The sequence below is a fragment of the Camarhynchus parvulus genome, chromosome 2 (genome assembly GCF_901933205.1).
Source record: "Camarhynchus parvulus chromosome 2, STF_HiC, whole genome shotgun sequence".
Classification (NCBI taxonomy): Eukaryota; Metazoa; Chordata; class Aves; order Passeriformes; family Thraupidae; genus Camarhynchus; species Camarhynchus parvulus.
The window spans coordinates 133,534,390-133,549,461 of record NC_044572.1 but is presented as its reverse complement, the minus strand read 5'-3'; the positions used below and the strand labels follow the sequence as shown (position 1 = coordinate 133,549,461).

The 15,072-nt window shown below is 34.2% G+C and overlaps 1 protein-coding gene across 1 annotated transcript in view; it reads left to right on the top strand.

Annotated features, from left to right (window-relative positions):
• The window catches only part of ANGPT1 (angiopoietin 1), a 153,922-nt gene that overhangs the window by 74,148 nt on the left and 64,702 nt on the right, over positions 1-15,072 (top strand). Inside the window, exon 4 of the mRNA XM_030943129.1 lies at positions 5,899-6,131. Coding sequence (XP_030798989.1) covers positions 5,899-6,131 — 233 coding nt within the window. The remainder of the gene's footprint in view (positions 1-5,898; positions 6,132-15,072) is intronic.

Below are 15,072 nucleotides of genomic sequence, written 5' to 3'. Positions count from 1 at the left end.
ATATTTGCAGATTACTCATCTGGCTGTGTATAGTAGCTATTTGCAGTTAGGTACTCATAATCCCTCTCCATATCACTTACACACCAATAAATGGAGACAAATGCTTTCTTCCACATCATGTAGGTGGACTGTAAGCTATTTTGGAAAGGATCTTTCTTTTGCAATAGGTTTACAGCACAGTGGGAGCTAATGTAGGAGCTATTCTCTTTGCTGAAACGATAAAAAGAGATAGTGTACTTTGAGCTAATAAATTGTCTCTCTGTGCTAAAATTGCCTCTATATAAAATAAAAATTAAGATATTAATCACATTCAGACAGCTGAATTTTGGATTAAAGTAATGCAAAATCTCATAGTAACAATAACTGACCATTGATGTACTATTGTAACTTGCATATTATCCTTAACTAAAATTAACACTGTGAATCATCAGGGGAGCAGTGCATGTTCTTTAGACTAGAAATATGAATATTCTTGGCCTTTCTCTTTACTGCCTGTCTCTGCTCAGAAGAGGGGCCAAATTTTTTTTTTATTCCACTGAAATGGAAGATATTCTATGGCATAAGTAGAGTCACATTTGCCTTAGAATCATGTGTCTATTGAGTGTTCTCATGCCATAAATAATTTGGTTTTGTGGGTTCCCACCCACTATAATGTAAACGGTGGTTTCTTCCATTGCCATTTTTTTTCCCACAAGAGCTTTCTAAATGCTATTTTGATTTATTCTTGAAAGATTTCCCTTCTTAAGTGCCTTATGAACCCCCTTTTTTTCCCCCCAGAGTGTACCAGCTGCATTTGATTTATAGTGTGTCATTTGTTACAATAAGCAAGTGTAAGAAAACTTTCTATTTGCTAAAATGAAACAAACGAGGAAAAATATAATGGAATTCTGGATCTTCCATCAACAAATTGTGGAAGTGACATTTAAACATAAAATCTTGCTTGAAATTGCAGAAAATAATACTGGATTAACACGTTCAGTACAAGAATTATTGTATGCTATAAAAAGCAAGGACTCAAGAATGGTTCTTGAATGTGTTTGACTGTGTGAAAGATGAGGAAACACAATATGTCTGTCAAGTTTTATTCGAAGGTTGTGCATATACTAAAAAGATAAATCCCAATTTTACACTTCACTTATGTGAATTATCTTGTCATTGGTATAAAAAGTCAGCTTCCTGGTGCTAAGTGACTTGTTACTTTACTGGCCCTGAGAAATAGGGGGACACATATTTTCATAATTCCTTAAACTGATCAGACTGTATCAGACTCCCAAGATAGTGTGAGTAGTCACCACCTAAAAACATAGGGAAAATTTCACTTACCTAAAAGGAAGTACAAAGAAGCTGTTTCAGGCTTTCTTTGGTAAAATAATGTTCATGCACTCAAAAGTAAGCATTGAAATCCTCTACCCATTTGTCTTCCCATACATATATAATAAAATAAACCTACATATATATGGCCAAAAACCATTTTTTCTAGTGTGACATTACTTGTCTTTAATTATTGAATACCTCAACAAAGGATATGTTTTATCTGTATATTTAATAAATAATAATTTTTAAAAAATTATTTTAATGCAAAAGATGTCCATCTCCAAGGTCTGGTCTATATCCTGTTCTCACAAGTCTAAACTGAGGATTCTGAAAACAAAGATTAAAAAAAAATCTCTTAAACTTCTGTGGTCTGGAATGGATTAGTGATTAAACTACCTTATAAGGCAGATTGTCTAAACCATATTTTCCTTCTCCCTTGGACAGCTACCAGAGTGTTTCCTACATGTTCTACTTCATCACCTTTCAAAATGACAACAGCTTTCGCTGGAAGTCATTCTTTGCCTTCTGTATGGGTATTCTACCCTCTCCAGCATTAGTAAAGGTTTTTTTTCTGAATCAGCTGGACATAACACTGTTGCACTGAGTCATTGCACTGAGTCATTCCACAGGCTGACAAGGTCATGATATCATTTGTGCCCTTGAAAATAGATTCCTAGCCCCACCAAAACCACTACATTAGACATTGAGACATAGCTAACCCTTAGAAATATTTGTCTGGGTTTGGGATCTGCATGTGTTTGTGTGTGTGTTACATTATTATTCTCCTAGATAATGACTTCAAAGTGTCATTATCCAATGGGTAATATTGGTATTTATTCATGGCAACAATACTTGTTTATTCACAACTTTATTCTGTTCCCCAAATGCCTGATTTATTTCCCCAAATTGAAGGCTCCCCTTATAAAAACATATCTTTATGTTTATATGTACACCTTTAGAAATAACTATATGAATATTTATATGATGCTTCTGGTGAATGGTGATTTATTTTTATTGTGTTGTTGTTCCCATGAATGTTTCATGTGCCTAGATTAGTAGCATTTTCAAAAATTTAGAAATTTCAAACATATAGGAATTGTATAGGAACTTAAAATGTTAAATAGGAAATTAATAGAGGAAACTTACTGCAAAAAAAGAGCCATATCAAGTTACTGGAAAGTGTTATAAAAGAATGTTTCAGTCAGCCTTTTGAGGATATTGGACTGATTCATATAGAGACAGCCTTTCCGTTTTCACTAATGTTTTGTGTAGGCAATAGCCATTAATGAAAATTAATAAAAATATTTTAATTTTAACTCTTTCTTCACAATGCTTCCTTAAAAATTTGAGAAAATATCTTTGCCAAGCACTCAGCAAAATTATTTCTTAATGGTGTTTGTCTGTTAGAGTTTGTCTGATGTTATAAAAAAAAGGCAACAGAGTGGTCTTGCCACAGTTAAAGAAATCCTAAATACCTTTTAAATTGCTTTCAATCGGTTTCAAGATTTTTTTGAACTTCCAAGAATTTTTTTTTAAATTTAAATTATCTATAATAAATATTTATATAACAATACAAATGAACAATTCTGGCCATATTGTTGTCAAAAGCCGTAAGAACAGATTTTCTCACGTTATTGAAGGATTTGTTCCTTTTGGAACAGTCCAGTTCAGAAATCCCCAATCTGTGTGAAGACTTTGCTTTTGTTCATTTGGAGATTTGACCAAAGATTTCTCATTGTTTCATAGTAAAACAAAAATGAATGTTTTGGACTTCTCCCAGAAATACAGGGAGTTGCCCTATCCTCTGGATTTACTTTTATCTGACATCGTTTTACGGATATAGAAAGCCAATTGCATAAATATATATACATTCCTGAAATTAGCATAGTTTTGCAGTTTATAATTACAGGACTTTTAATCTACATAGAAAACAAAGGAAGCAAGTGCTATGACACTTCCATCTTTCCACCACATGTTGACACACCACTCAGAAATATTAGTTTGTATTTTTATTAAAGCCATAAAACATCTGTTTCCTGTCTGGCTCTGTAGATGCCAAACTCTAAACATTGTCAGCTTCTCTTTTCTTGCTTGACATGGCCAGTGCTGCCACAAATAATGTTGTCATCCCCCTGGATTCATTTACTATGGTTTTAGGAAGGCCACAGTGGGAAACAAATAATGCAATGCATAAACTTTGGCTGTTGAAGGCTCTTTCTTTGACATGAAATTATTCAGATATGGAAATTATTTAGTTGTGGACATGCAGCATGCAGATAGGATACTGTGGAATTAAGGAAATACATTGTAGTGTACTACATGGATAAGGATAAAGGGAAATTCTTTGTATTTACTTACTATTTAACCAAAAAGCTATATTCTATCTTCCTAAAGGACATCGTCTTGCATTGAAAATACACAATATTTTGGGGGACTGTAAGATGTCAGACTGGGATGTGGCCCTACCTAGTACCCATTCTATTACAGACTGGGACCAGGCCACCTTGCTCTTATCCCAAGTGCATTGATGTAATTAGTCTATCACAGAAGGTAAAATCTAGAATCATAACCAGGACTTCAACAATTTCTGTGAAAAGTTATCAGTGAATAGAATTATTCTGTGATTCTGAACTGATACATTTCAAAAGGAGGTCTTTTTCTTTGACAATATTTTATGACTAGAACCAAATCTATCTGAAGATTTGCAAGCACTTCTGCCAAACTAAATTACATCTGACTTTCTGTATAAGAAAGTTCAAAGGCTACCACATACACATTCTCAAAAAATCCATGTGAATCTAGACCATGGTGTGAATCTAAACATGATGTTTAATGTTAGTGTTCAAGTGATGAAAAATCAGCCACAGCTCTGATAAGGTGCTAAAATAATTTATAGTCTTTGGCTTCAAAATCCATATTTTTTTCAGGGTGTAACCATCTACCATCTTATTTCAGTCCACTAAATCTTGTTATTTTGTTTCTAATTAATGAGCCTTTTAAAATGAGATGTATTCTCCTTTGTGTTTGGGACCCTACAAAAATGTATTTTCCATCACATCTTTACTTTTTTGCTTCCTTTACTCAGATGCTTCTGATTTTCACAGAACTACACATGTTGGTATTACAAAGTATGTTTTCTCCAGGATCTTTGTAAATTCCACATTTATATTATTTCAGGAAAAAAAATGCTGCTTTAAAAAAATTATCTCATTCTAGCTTGCACAGCAAATTTTGGTGCCTGAATTTAATCTTTGTATTGTTATCATCTCTAACAGCTCATATTAAGGCTCCATGATATAGAGTAGAAGCAACTCCATATGGATTTTATTAAATTCTTCTGTTAGGTTAAATGACCTAAAATTATGCAGGCATTTTGCCACTGATCTATTATCCAAAAGTAAAAACAAAGGTAGAGGGAGAGTGCAAATAAATAAAACCTAAGACTGACTTGAGCAGGAAGCAGTTTGTTGGCAAGTTTTTAACCACCACTTACTTTTTGGGCATGAGAAATACAACCTTTGGTGTATACAACAGAAACCCCAAAGAGAAAGTAGCAGCGAGATTGAATTAATTTCTTTACCTAATACTAATACATTCTTTCTGTTAAATTCCCACCACAGCATCAAAGCACTGTCCTGGAAATGCTTCTTTTCTGTGGTTGACAGATGTTAGCTGTGCTTTAAGTCTACAAGAGCACTATTTTTCTAGATGTAGTCTGATATGCCTTTGATCCTGGTAAATTGAACACTTCCAGCACAGGACAGAAAGGGCACCAGAAAAAGAATATTAATCCAGAGAAAGTGGGGTTTCTCTACATGTTCAAAATTCTTTATGAAAATTGATGTAAGCAGATCACATAGCATGATGCCAAACAGTTTTCTGCCTGAGAAGCCTTTTGTGGAACAACCAAACATGGCTGGGGAGTGTTAGTGGGATATGAGTGTAGACTCAAGGAAAAGGGAATCCTACATTAAAATGCAAGTTGCTGATTTACCTTTTGGACAAACAGTACTATTCTTAATGTGAAAGCAGGTACTGCTCATCTGATGGGAAATTCTTATCCCAGCTTAACAGACCACATCAAAAAGTAGATTTATTGTGGGTTCCACACACCCTGATGGTCCTCCATAACTTATAATGCTTATTTTTCTCTCAGTGACAAAACCCTTCACAAATTCTTCTGCAGTTTGCCCTGATTTTTAAGTCTTATCATATTGATCCATTTGTGTTACCAACCATGTCCTCTTCAACACCCTGCTCTTCTCTCTCCTCTGCCTACCTCAGGCTCTTCTGCTTCAGCTTTTACATTCAAATGTTTTACTGGCCCTATGCTTGTGCATATTTGTAAATCAGAGTAATACCTACATATGCAGTTCCATGCCCTTTACGCAATACAACATGCAAACATGTCAGTCTTAGAGATCAGTTATGGTTGACTCAGTGAGCTGAATTACTAGATGTGACATATTTTAGAATTATTGATTTAGGTAGTGAATTATACACTGAAAAAGAATGTTCTGGTTTGTGTATTATTAACTGTGATGGCATGAAAAAATATTTACTAATTGTTTTATTTCATTTTAGTTTCCTTGAGCACAGAATTCTAGAAATGGAAGAAAGGCACAAAGAGGAGCTGGCCACTTTGAAGGAGGAAAAAGAGAACCTGCAAAGCTTAGTCACACGGCAAAGCTACATAATCCAGGAACTAGAGAAGCAGTTAAACAAGGCAACAAGCAATAACAGTGTCCTGCAGAAACAGCAGCTTGAATTGATGGATACAGTTCACACCCTGATCACCCTCTGCTCCAAGGAAGGAGGTAAGAAAGTGGCATTATAAAGTACATTATAAAGTATTAGAAGTACTAGGAAATGTCTTGTGAATTAAGACCTCAATTTTTGGAAAATCAAAACTTAATCATCTCATTCCAAGAAAGAAAAAGACATTATAATTGAGGAGAAAAGAGCTGATGAGAACCCACAAATCAGATAAAGTTCAGACAGTGCTGAGGCTGATCCTTGTGCCAACAGTCGTTGATTTTTTGAATTTATTATCATTGAGTTTTTATATCTTGACCATAGCAGATATAGGCCATAATTACATTGCCTTTGTACTAACAATAATGATACGCTCCTCTGAGTATCTGTCTCCTTCTTCTGCAAGTAAGCCAGCCTGCTACGGATCTTAACTTTACAGTACCTCATTTACTCTTGACTCCCTTTTCAGCCAATGGAAAGAACAGGCTACTAACCAAAGGAAAGTAATTCGGAGTTTTTTACATGTGTATGGTTTATAATATTAGCTATTTTGGTTATAGGCTCTTATGGTGTTAAAGGTAGACATCCAAGAGATTAATCTCTTCTATTAAATTAGATTTTATTTATAATAAGGGATCATTTTTCTTTCTTCCATCTTTCTGTGTTTTGTTTGTTTCTGGGTGCTCCAAACGAAAAAGGTAGAAATAACTTTGAAAGAAGGGCTCGGCAAAGACTCTGTAGGACAATTTTCCTCAAGTATGTATTTCTAAGTAAACAGTTTTCTTACAGAAACAGAGATAGAAATTCAGACAGAATTTCAAATTTCAAATGCCAAGGACACTGCAGAACATCTTAAGAAAGAAATTCCTTTCATCACAACTGATCGAGGGAGGGGTAGAAACCACAGTGCAAAATGGAAATGGTACACTTGGAAGAATATATTATTATCTATGAAAAAAAGCAAAGTCATACAGAAATGACAACATAAAAAACCTTCTGAGAAAGGTACAGGATAAACACTGCGAGAAACTGTAGATGTGTAGTCTTTTAGCAATTGTGGCAGCATGGATCAAGGAGTTCTCTGAGAGGTATCAGAATCTGAAGAGCCCAGCAAAATAGATTGTTGTCATTCTAGAGCTCTTAGCACCATAAACTAAAAAAAAAAAAAAAAAAAAATACTAAAGTGAAACAAGCAAACAACTACCCCATCACCCACCCCAACTGAAAACTTGTCACCTGCATCACTATTCAGTGCTGTCTCTAAGAAGCAGAAAACATTCTAGATCAATCAAACTATTCAGCTCAAGGCAATGTGGGTTTTCTCTCTGCTATATATTCCCATGCAACTTGTGTGGCTTAAACATAAGCTGCTCCAGTCATGAGGATTACATCTCTTACTTTGGAAGTGTTGCATGCTTGGGCCAGTGTAGATAGACTACTTTTTTTAAAAAAAATATTTTCCTCCTCTCATGTTCATTCTAAATGTTCCCTTCTGCTCATTCTGTTATATAGTTCCCTAGCATTTGGAATTAAATAACATGTTTCATAGAAGGCTGTTCTCATATCAGTAGAGAAATATTGTGATGCAACGCAAATCCTTTATTATGTTTTATGGCCTTTTGGCAAAGAAACCTGGCAAGGCTGTGTCCAGAGTGTTCTAATAAAGCTCAGGAGTATTTTAAAATCAATATCAAAATGAAAGCTATATTATTCTCATACAGGGATATATAGCAAGTTCTTTAAAGCTTAAAAAGATTTTCTAACAGTCTTGAATATGATTCAAAGGAAAAAAAAACAACAAACAAACCAACATTTTTCCTAAACATAGTTTCCTCAGCTGCTTCTTATAAAAACTTTGAATGAGGAATACAGAAGTGGGTGTTTCAAACTGGGCTCCTGGGCACAAATTCAGGTGCCTGAAAACCTGAGTTTTCAACAGTCTTTTTAAACTTCTGAGGAACTGTGGAAGTAAATGATGCTTAGAACAGTTAAATGCCTAAATATAACTTCACTAGCCTAACTAAGCCCTTGGTTTTGAACTCCATTGCCTTTTGTGTATTATCATGTTCAGAATTTTCTTTTGATACCTTTGTTCTTTGAGGGGAATAACTTAACAAGAAATGCTCAAGTGAAGAAATGTTTCTTTCTTATTGTCTGTTTAAGTCTAACTGACCAGTGTTTTTGGTAGGTACATTCATAGCTGAAGAAGTAGCCAGATAGCTTAAGTTAAAATAATATTTTCCTGGAGCACAAGACCACTCTAATGAAGACTAAGTACTGAAGGTTGTGCCAAAAATTAATGCCAACTTCAGTCTATGAAAATACATGTTGAGGGTGGAAATGTATGCATATTGGGAAGTACCACTGGAGCTACTCTAAATTTATGCCTAAATACGAAGTTTAGGTAGTCTTACACAAATCTTGATATGTGCACTAATGATCAAAACAAAAAAATGCTCTGTGAGAACTGGTGCTTCTTGGGAAATGGAGACTAACAAAGAGTGATACATAAATCAGTGACACCTCTTCTGTCTTATACTTCGGTAAATCTTAGTCATCTAATTTCATAAGGGATATAGCAGAAATGGAAATGATCCAGAAAGGAATAGGACAATGAAAATATTAGAGTCCTGGAACAATTTTATTATGAGGAGAGAGAGCTGTAACATACAGATCTATTAGGTGGGAAAGAAGATCTGTGGAATGCTGTTATGGAAATGCCCAAAATAATTAATGAAAGGGAGAAAAGGAACAGCCAGTAACACTGGGAAGTATTTTCCATTGATAAAAGAGACGACTTAAGTAATTTAGGTAAAGGTTACTAAAAGGTTACTACATATCATGTATATTGATATTTTTTAATTATTATTAGAAAGCTGTAGAGGTAGAAAAGGATGGGTCCTATCAAGAATTTTGGGTCTTTAATAGGGACATTCATCTTTGACAGAAAGCACAACTTAAGTGAGGCCAGACTGTCAAAGGTGAGGAACTTTATGAACAAAGGAGTTGAGAGGAATTGCAAAGTATGTCTAAATCCTGTGGTACTTTGAGAATGGATTTAAGTATCTCTGTCAGATTTTCTTAAATTAATAATGTAGGTCTTTATATTTTATCTTACATTTATGCCATGATATTTTAAAAATTGTCTGCCTGTCCATCCATCCATCCATCCATCCATCCATCCATCCATCCATCCATCCATCCATCCCTCCATCCCTCCATCCATCCCTCCATCCCTCCATTCCTCCATGTGTAAATTCTCTCCCAGGATAAGTCACAGATAGGAAAATTATTTTCTTTTTCTTGTAAGTCATAGTATTGAGGATTTTCCCATTTGTGAAATTGAAAAATGGAATATAGCTAAACCAATAAATTTGAAACAAATCTGGTGATAATCACTGTTTTTTGATTACCAAACATGAGATACATTTACTCCAGTAGTGACATAATCATATCAGAAGACTTATTTTTAGATTAATTTAAATAAATTGGGACACGATCTGAAATTTTCCTGTTAGGAGCCTATGAATCATATAGCTGGGTAGTATAGAGATACAGGGCTGAACAGAAACTGTTTTTGTTCAGTAAAACAGTCTAAGGAGCTAACAAAGTCCCTAGAACTGGATGACAACCCTAAAAAATCCGCTTTGGTGCTTCCACTGTGCCTAGGCATCTATTAGGAGAGTTTCTGAAGCATATAAAGGCAAATGAGAAAGAGAAAAAATAAACAAAACCAACAAGACCAAATCAACCAAACAAAAAAAAACTTCAAAAAAATAAGTGAAAAGGTTAAGGAAAACAAATAATTTTTTTAAAAAATATAGGTGTACCTAAATAGAAAATCCAGATCCCATTTTCAGTGTCAGTTTTGGTACAGACCAGTTTTGGGATGAGGGCCACCTGTAAAACTTGGAATTGTTGTGAGTTCAGTTTCCAAAATACCACCCACCTCTCTCCCAGTGTGAGTGATTTCTAGAGTTTCAGTTGCATGTAATCCTTCAAATAGACACTCTAACAGGTCACAGAGCCTACAGAGAGTCAAATAAATGCAGGGTACCATGGGGACTCACATGTCTCTATTTTGGCCTGTGTCTGTGGCTAAACAAACTTGTCACATTGTCTGGGTATATTGGTATATTTTAGGCAGGGGCAAAGACCTTGGCAACATTTGACAGTAAATTTCTACAGAAGAATTTCTAAAATAGAATCACCTTCAGACACTAGCCTTCAAAGGAAAAGGTTTTTCACTATGCTTAATATTAAAATAACTATTTAAAGATGAAGTAATCTCAAAATTAAAATGTAGATAAATGCATGAAACTTTTACTTTTCCCCAACAGAAGATGAAGAAATAAAAACATATAGAAGTGAAGGCCTGAGCGATCACAGAGATATTGCGTGATTATCTCCAAGACTGCAAAAGTGCTTCACCTGTAGAAAATAACAAATAGAGATCAAATTATAGATGGATAGAAGTCAAATTATTCTTAGAAAAGGTCATAAAAGTTTTGTGCTTATTGTTTTCTTTAAACTGGTCTTTTCTCATACTACTTAGAGTATTATTTTTCTTCGAGTATTATTAATAAAGCACATTGCTGTCATTGTCAAACACATCTGTAACACAGTAAATAGTATTGTGAAGTACTTTCTAAGTTGCCACATGAGAAAAATTATAATGTAGTGCTAAAGTAGGCAGTCACACGAATACTACTCAAAAAACTCCTCAACCCCAAAACAAGGTATATACTACAAATTATGTTAAGCAATAGCTAATACATTTAAAGATGTGTATGCAAGTTCGAACCAATTACTTTAGAAAGGATATTGGGAAATCATGGTTCAAGCCAATGTCACAAAAGGTGCCCAATCAAAAATACATTGTCTTTGATTCTAGTATAAGAAAATTTATTGAATTTTTATTGTCTTAAAAATAATTTGCATAACTTGTGGCAACTGCCTAGGTAATCTGACCCACAGGATAAAGGAATGTAAAATTCAGTGGGAAAACATATTTATCCATATTTTTTTTGTTGTTGTTGTCCTATTTTTTTTTTCCTTTGACTGTTTTCCAGACTGCATAATAATATATCTTGTTAAAATGTTTGGCCTAAACTTACTTACCTCAGAAAACTAATGGAATAGAAGAGGAGGTTTTGTCATGAATGTCTGGTTTTGTGGCCTCTTAGTAAAAGAGAAATGAAGAATTATCTTCCTCTTGAATGCTGACAAGATGCTAAGCTTAATTCTCAAAATCATGCATGTATAAGCTAAGAATTTACCTCCCCAGAAGTACCTACTGACTTCATAAAGTAAATAACATGGTTAGTGGGTCGGGCATTTCAGAAAAGGTACAAGTCTCCTGGTTTATGGATGGAAAAAAAAATATGTCCAAAAGTTCATTTAAAGGGAATTCATGCTTTTTAAAGAATTAATTTATTTATTTAAAAAATAATTAATTTATTAAAAAAATAATTAAACAGTAGTCAATCTATTCCACTTCTTATTCCAAAGTTGATGTGATGTAAAAATTTACTCTGAAGTGAAAAGAGTGAGAATAGACTGAGAACTTCAAAGAAATGACCTGAAGGTTACAGGCTCAGGGGAAACTCCATTGACAGAAGCAGAATTGCCTCAGCAGTGATGCTGGCCTTCTTCATTAGACAGACTTCAAAGACACCTTTATATTACAGGCTAGTATTTAAAAAAAAAAAACGCAAAATTTAAAAAAAAAAAAAAAACCAAAAAACAAACCAAAAACCAAAACCCAAAAAAACAACCAGAACCACAAAAAGCCAAAACCAAACCAAATAAAAAATCCTGGTAGAAATGCAGGACAGAAAAAGAGAACAGTAGTTTTAAATATTTATATTTTGACTGTGTTTGATAACACAAATTTTTAATGTTATATTGATTCAGCCATAAATTGGAATACAATAATGAGAATATTCAAATCCACTAGATTTTAGCAGTGTAGAAGAGCAAGGTTTTATGATACAGGTTTTGGTCTTGATCATTTTACTTCTGTTCATGGAAAGAATAATATCGGTACTCATCTGAGACATATTTTGAGGTGACAGCTTGTTTTTTCTGTACCATTTGTCTATAAACATTTCTTTCCTTAAGCCCATGCCTCTTGGTACTTCATCCTTGACATTATTAAGGTTTCTCCAACGTGATGAGACATGACTGGTAAGGCAGAAACTTAGAGTGTGTCACATCAATTACTTCATTATTTTTCTTTCAAAACATAGAAAAATCTTTTGTTCCAGGTGCACAGAAGATTCTGATCAGCTTTGTCTGAAAGCTATGGGTTTGAAGTGGATCAGGATTGTGCTTGAAACATCATTTAAGAAATGAATTAATGCATGAGGCTGCAGATTTTCTTTTATACCAGAAATTAAATTTTAGTTATCAATGTGTTCTAATATACTGTGGTGTAAGAACAAAGCATGATGCTTTTGATATACTAATTAATTTTAAAATTTTTATTTGTTAAGAATTAATTAAAAACCTAAGATTAGTAAAAGTTAGAATGCCTACACAAAAGCTTTAAACAAGTTGCAGTTTAATGCACTGAAATCATCTGGTGTTCCACAATTTTTAACTTCCTCAAAGATGTCAAAGCTGATAACTTCAGCTAAGGTTCAAGATTATGGAAAAAATCAATTTTCTCAGTTTCTCTCTACTTCCTCCATCTTTAGAGATTTTATGAGCATGAGGTTTTCATTTTACTAAGATATTCTAAAGTATAACAAAAATATTTTTAAAAAGACATCAGAAGATCACTATCAGAAAATGTTTGCCAGTGTTTCACAAAGCTCATTATTACAAAGATGCATTCCAATGTGTGATCTGCTCCTATTTATATTTTGAAAGCTGGAGAAAAACTGAATCTTTCTTTTGCACTCAGTGTCAGGGAAGAGGGGTCCCCTTACTGTTACTGTGGCTGGATCCTCTTGAGCAAATGATCCAGAAAGTGCTGCCGGGCTGCAGTCAGAGCCTGCTCTGACTTTGTGCTGTCATGGAGATGTTCAGTTGAACACACACATCAGCACCAGCTTTTGTGGTTTTTGTTTCTTCTGTTCAGGTGCTATACAATTCCTGCTTTTGTTGAAGACTCTCTTTGTTGATATGCAATTTTCAGAGATGCTCAGAAAGTTCTATTGGAGAGTTTTTGGGGTCATTCTTATCTGACTCACTTAACATTTTCAGGGTTTGGGTCTGGACTTCTTTTAGATCAATGAAGTAACTTCTGTCCAAGTGAGATTTTCCATGATGAAGTGACTTACAACTACAAGTACCTTTTTCCACTATATTATCTGTTAAAAGGTAGTAGTAATGTTAGAGTTGATATTTAGTGTTGCTGTTAGTGTTGTTTATTTATTTATACTATCACTACCTGTGTTGTTTTTTTCTAAAACTAAAAAAAAAAAAAAAATACAAATAATCATGTTTTGAAAATAAAAATAGTTTCATACCTTGCTTAGGCAAAAATACCTTAATTTCAAAGTTATGCTTTATAATAAAGTATAAAAAATTACACCAGGTAGTAGCAACTTTGGCTGTAATTTAATAGAGATTCAGTTCTGAAATAAGTAAATTTGAATGTGCAGTATTTGAAATGTATGTCAGTGGAAAAATATTTGAATTCTTCAAAACAGAATTGTAGATTCTGATATTTTATCCCTATTAACTTGCTGATGATCACGGCAGATCAATATTTATTTGTACTGAAAACTTTAAACTGGAAGCATATATAAATTCTTGATTGTTGATATTAAAATCAATTACCCACCCTCATTCCTACAGTATAGGTCAGTGCCTCTTCACTCAGTTTTGTGAAATTGGCGTTATTCACTCACACCAAAGATATTACAGAGAATATCAGAATATATAAACCAACTAACAGCACTGTCAGTATCACCCAAATGGCTTGTTAGTAAAAAATTTCTTTGTGTGCATACCATTGCTCAGATGGAAACATCAAATGCACATTAGGGTATCTGTGTGGAAAAATATAAATCAATTAAAGAAATATGGGCACTAGAAGTATTAAACAATGCCAGCAACTTAATCTCCTTGTACAGTTAGTGAAAGACTTCTTTAGTTCTCCTCTCAGTGAATAGCTAGTTACTCACAAAATTGCTGTCTCAAGCAGAAACTCTTAAGGAACTATATTGCAGCTGGATAATTAAGTGTCTTTATCTCTTTGTAAGTGGGCCATAAGGCATTCTATTGCAGCTCACTAATGAGGACCATTTTATGCTATTCTTAAGTGTTTTCTTTCAAATGCACAGTGATTTGAAGTATTATTGTTCTTACCAGTCACTAAGGCTGGATTTATTGGGAAACAAACTTGATAACTGTAGATAATTTATTACGTATTAAATAATTATGCCCTGGAGAGGGTGAAAACTCTCTACGTTAATGTCATTTTCCAAGACCGAGTTAAATCCTGCAGCCCTACAGGAGGGAAATTCTGCTTCAAATGATTTATTTAATAAGTATTTGGATAGCTTGAGTGCTCTTGCTATGCAATTGTTTGCATTTCTTACTGCAGACTCTTAGAGGCTGTGTGGGAGGGCAAAGTAATGTTCTATTAGCTGCTAAAACATTTCTATAAATGTTAACCTGAGACATCTAATTGAGTACACCTTTTCTCTTTCCTCTCCCCTGTTAAAAGTATAGATCTCAAATTCTTCTATGTAATGAACCTTAGTGCTCCTAACAAATCTGGTACTGGACTAATGCCTAGGCTGTTAGAATCATTGTAGCCCTGCTAATTGCATTTCAGCATGGCCTGGTAGTTACTCTGGATTGTACTTAAAAAAGGTTCATACACCACTTTGGGCCTCCCACATGCAGTGAGGACGATGCATGTGGCCATTAAGGTCTAGAGTTTGAGAGCAAAGGGACTATTTTTGCTTTTGTCATTTTTCCTTGGAAATAAAATCCTTCCACTTCCCCATCAAGTCCAGTGACTGTAGGGTCATCGGGTGAATC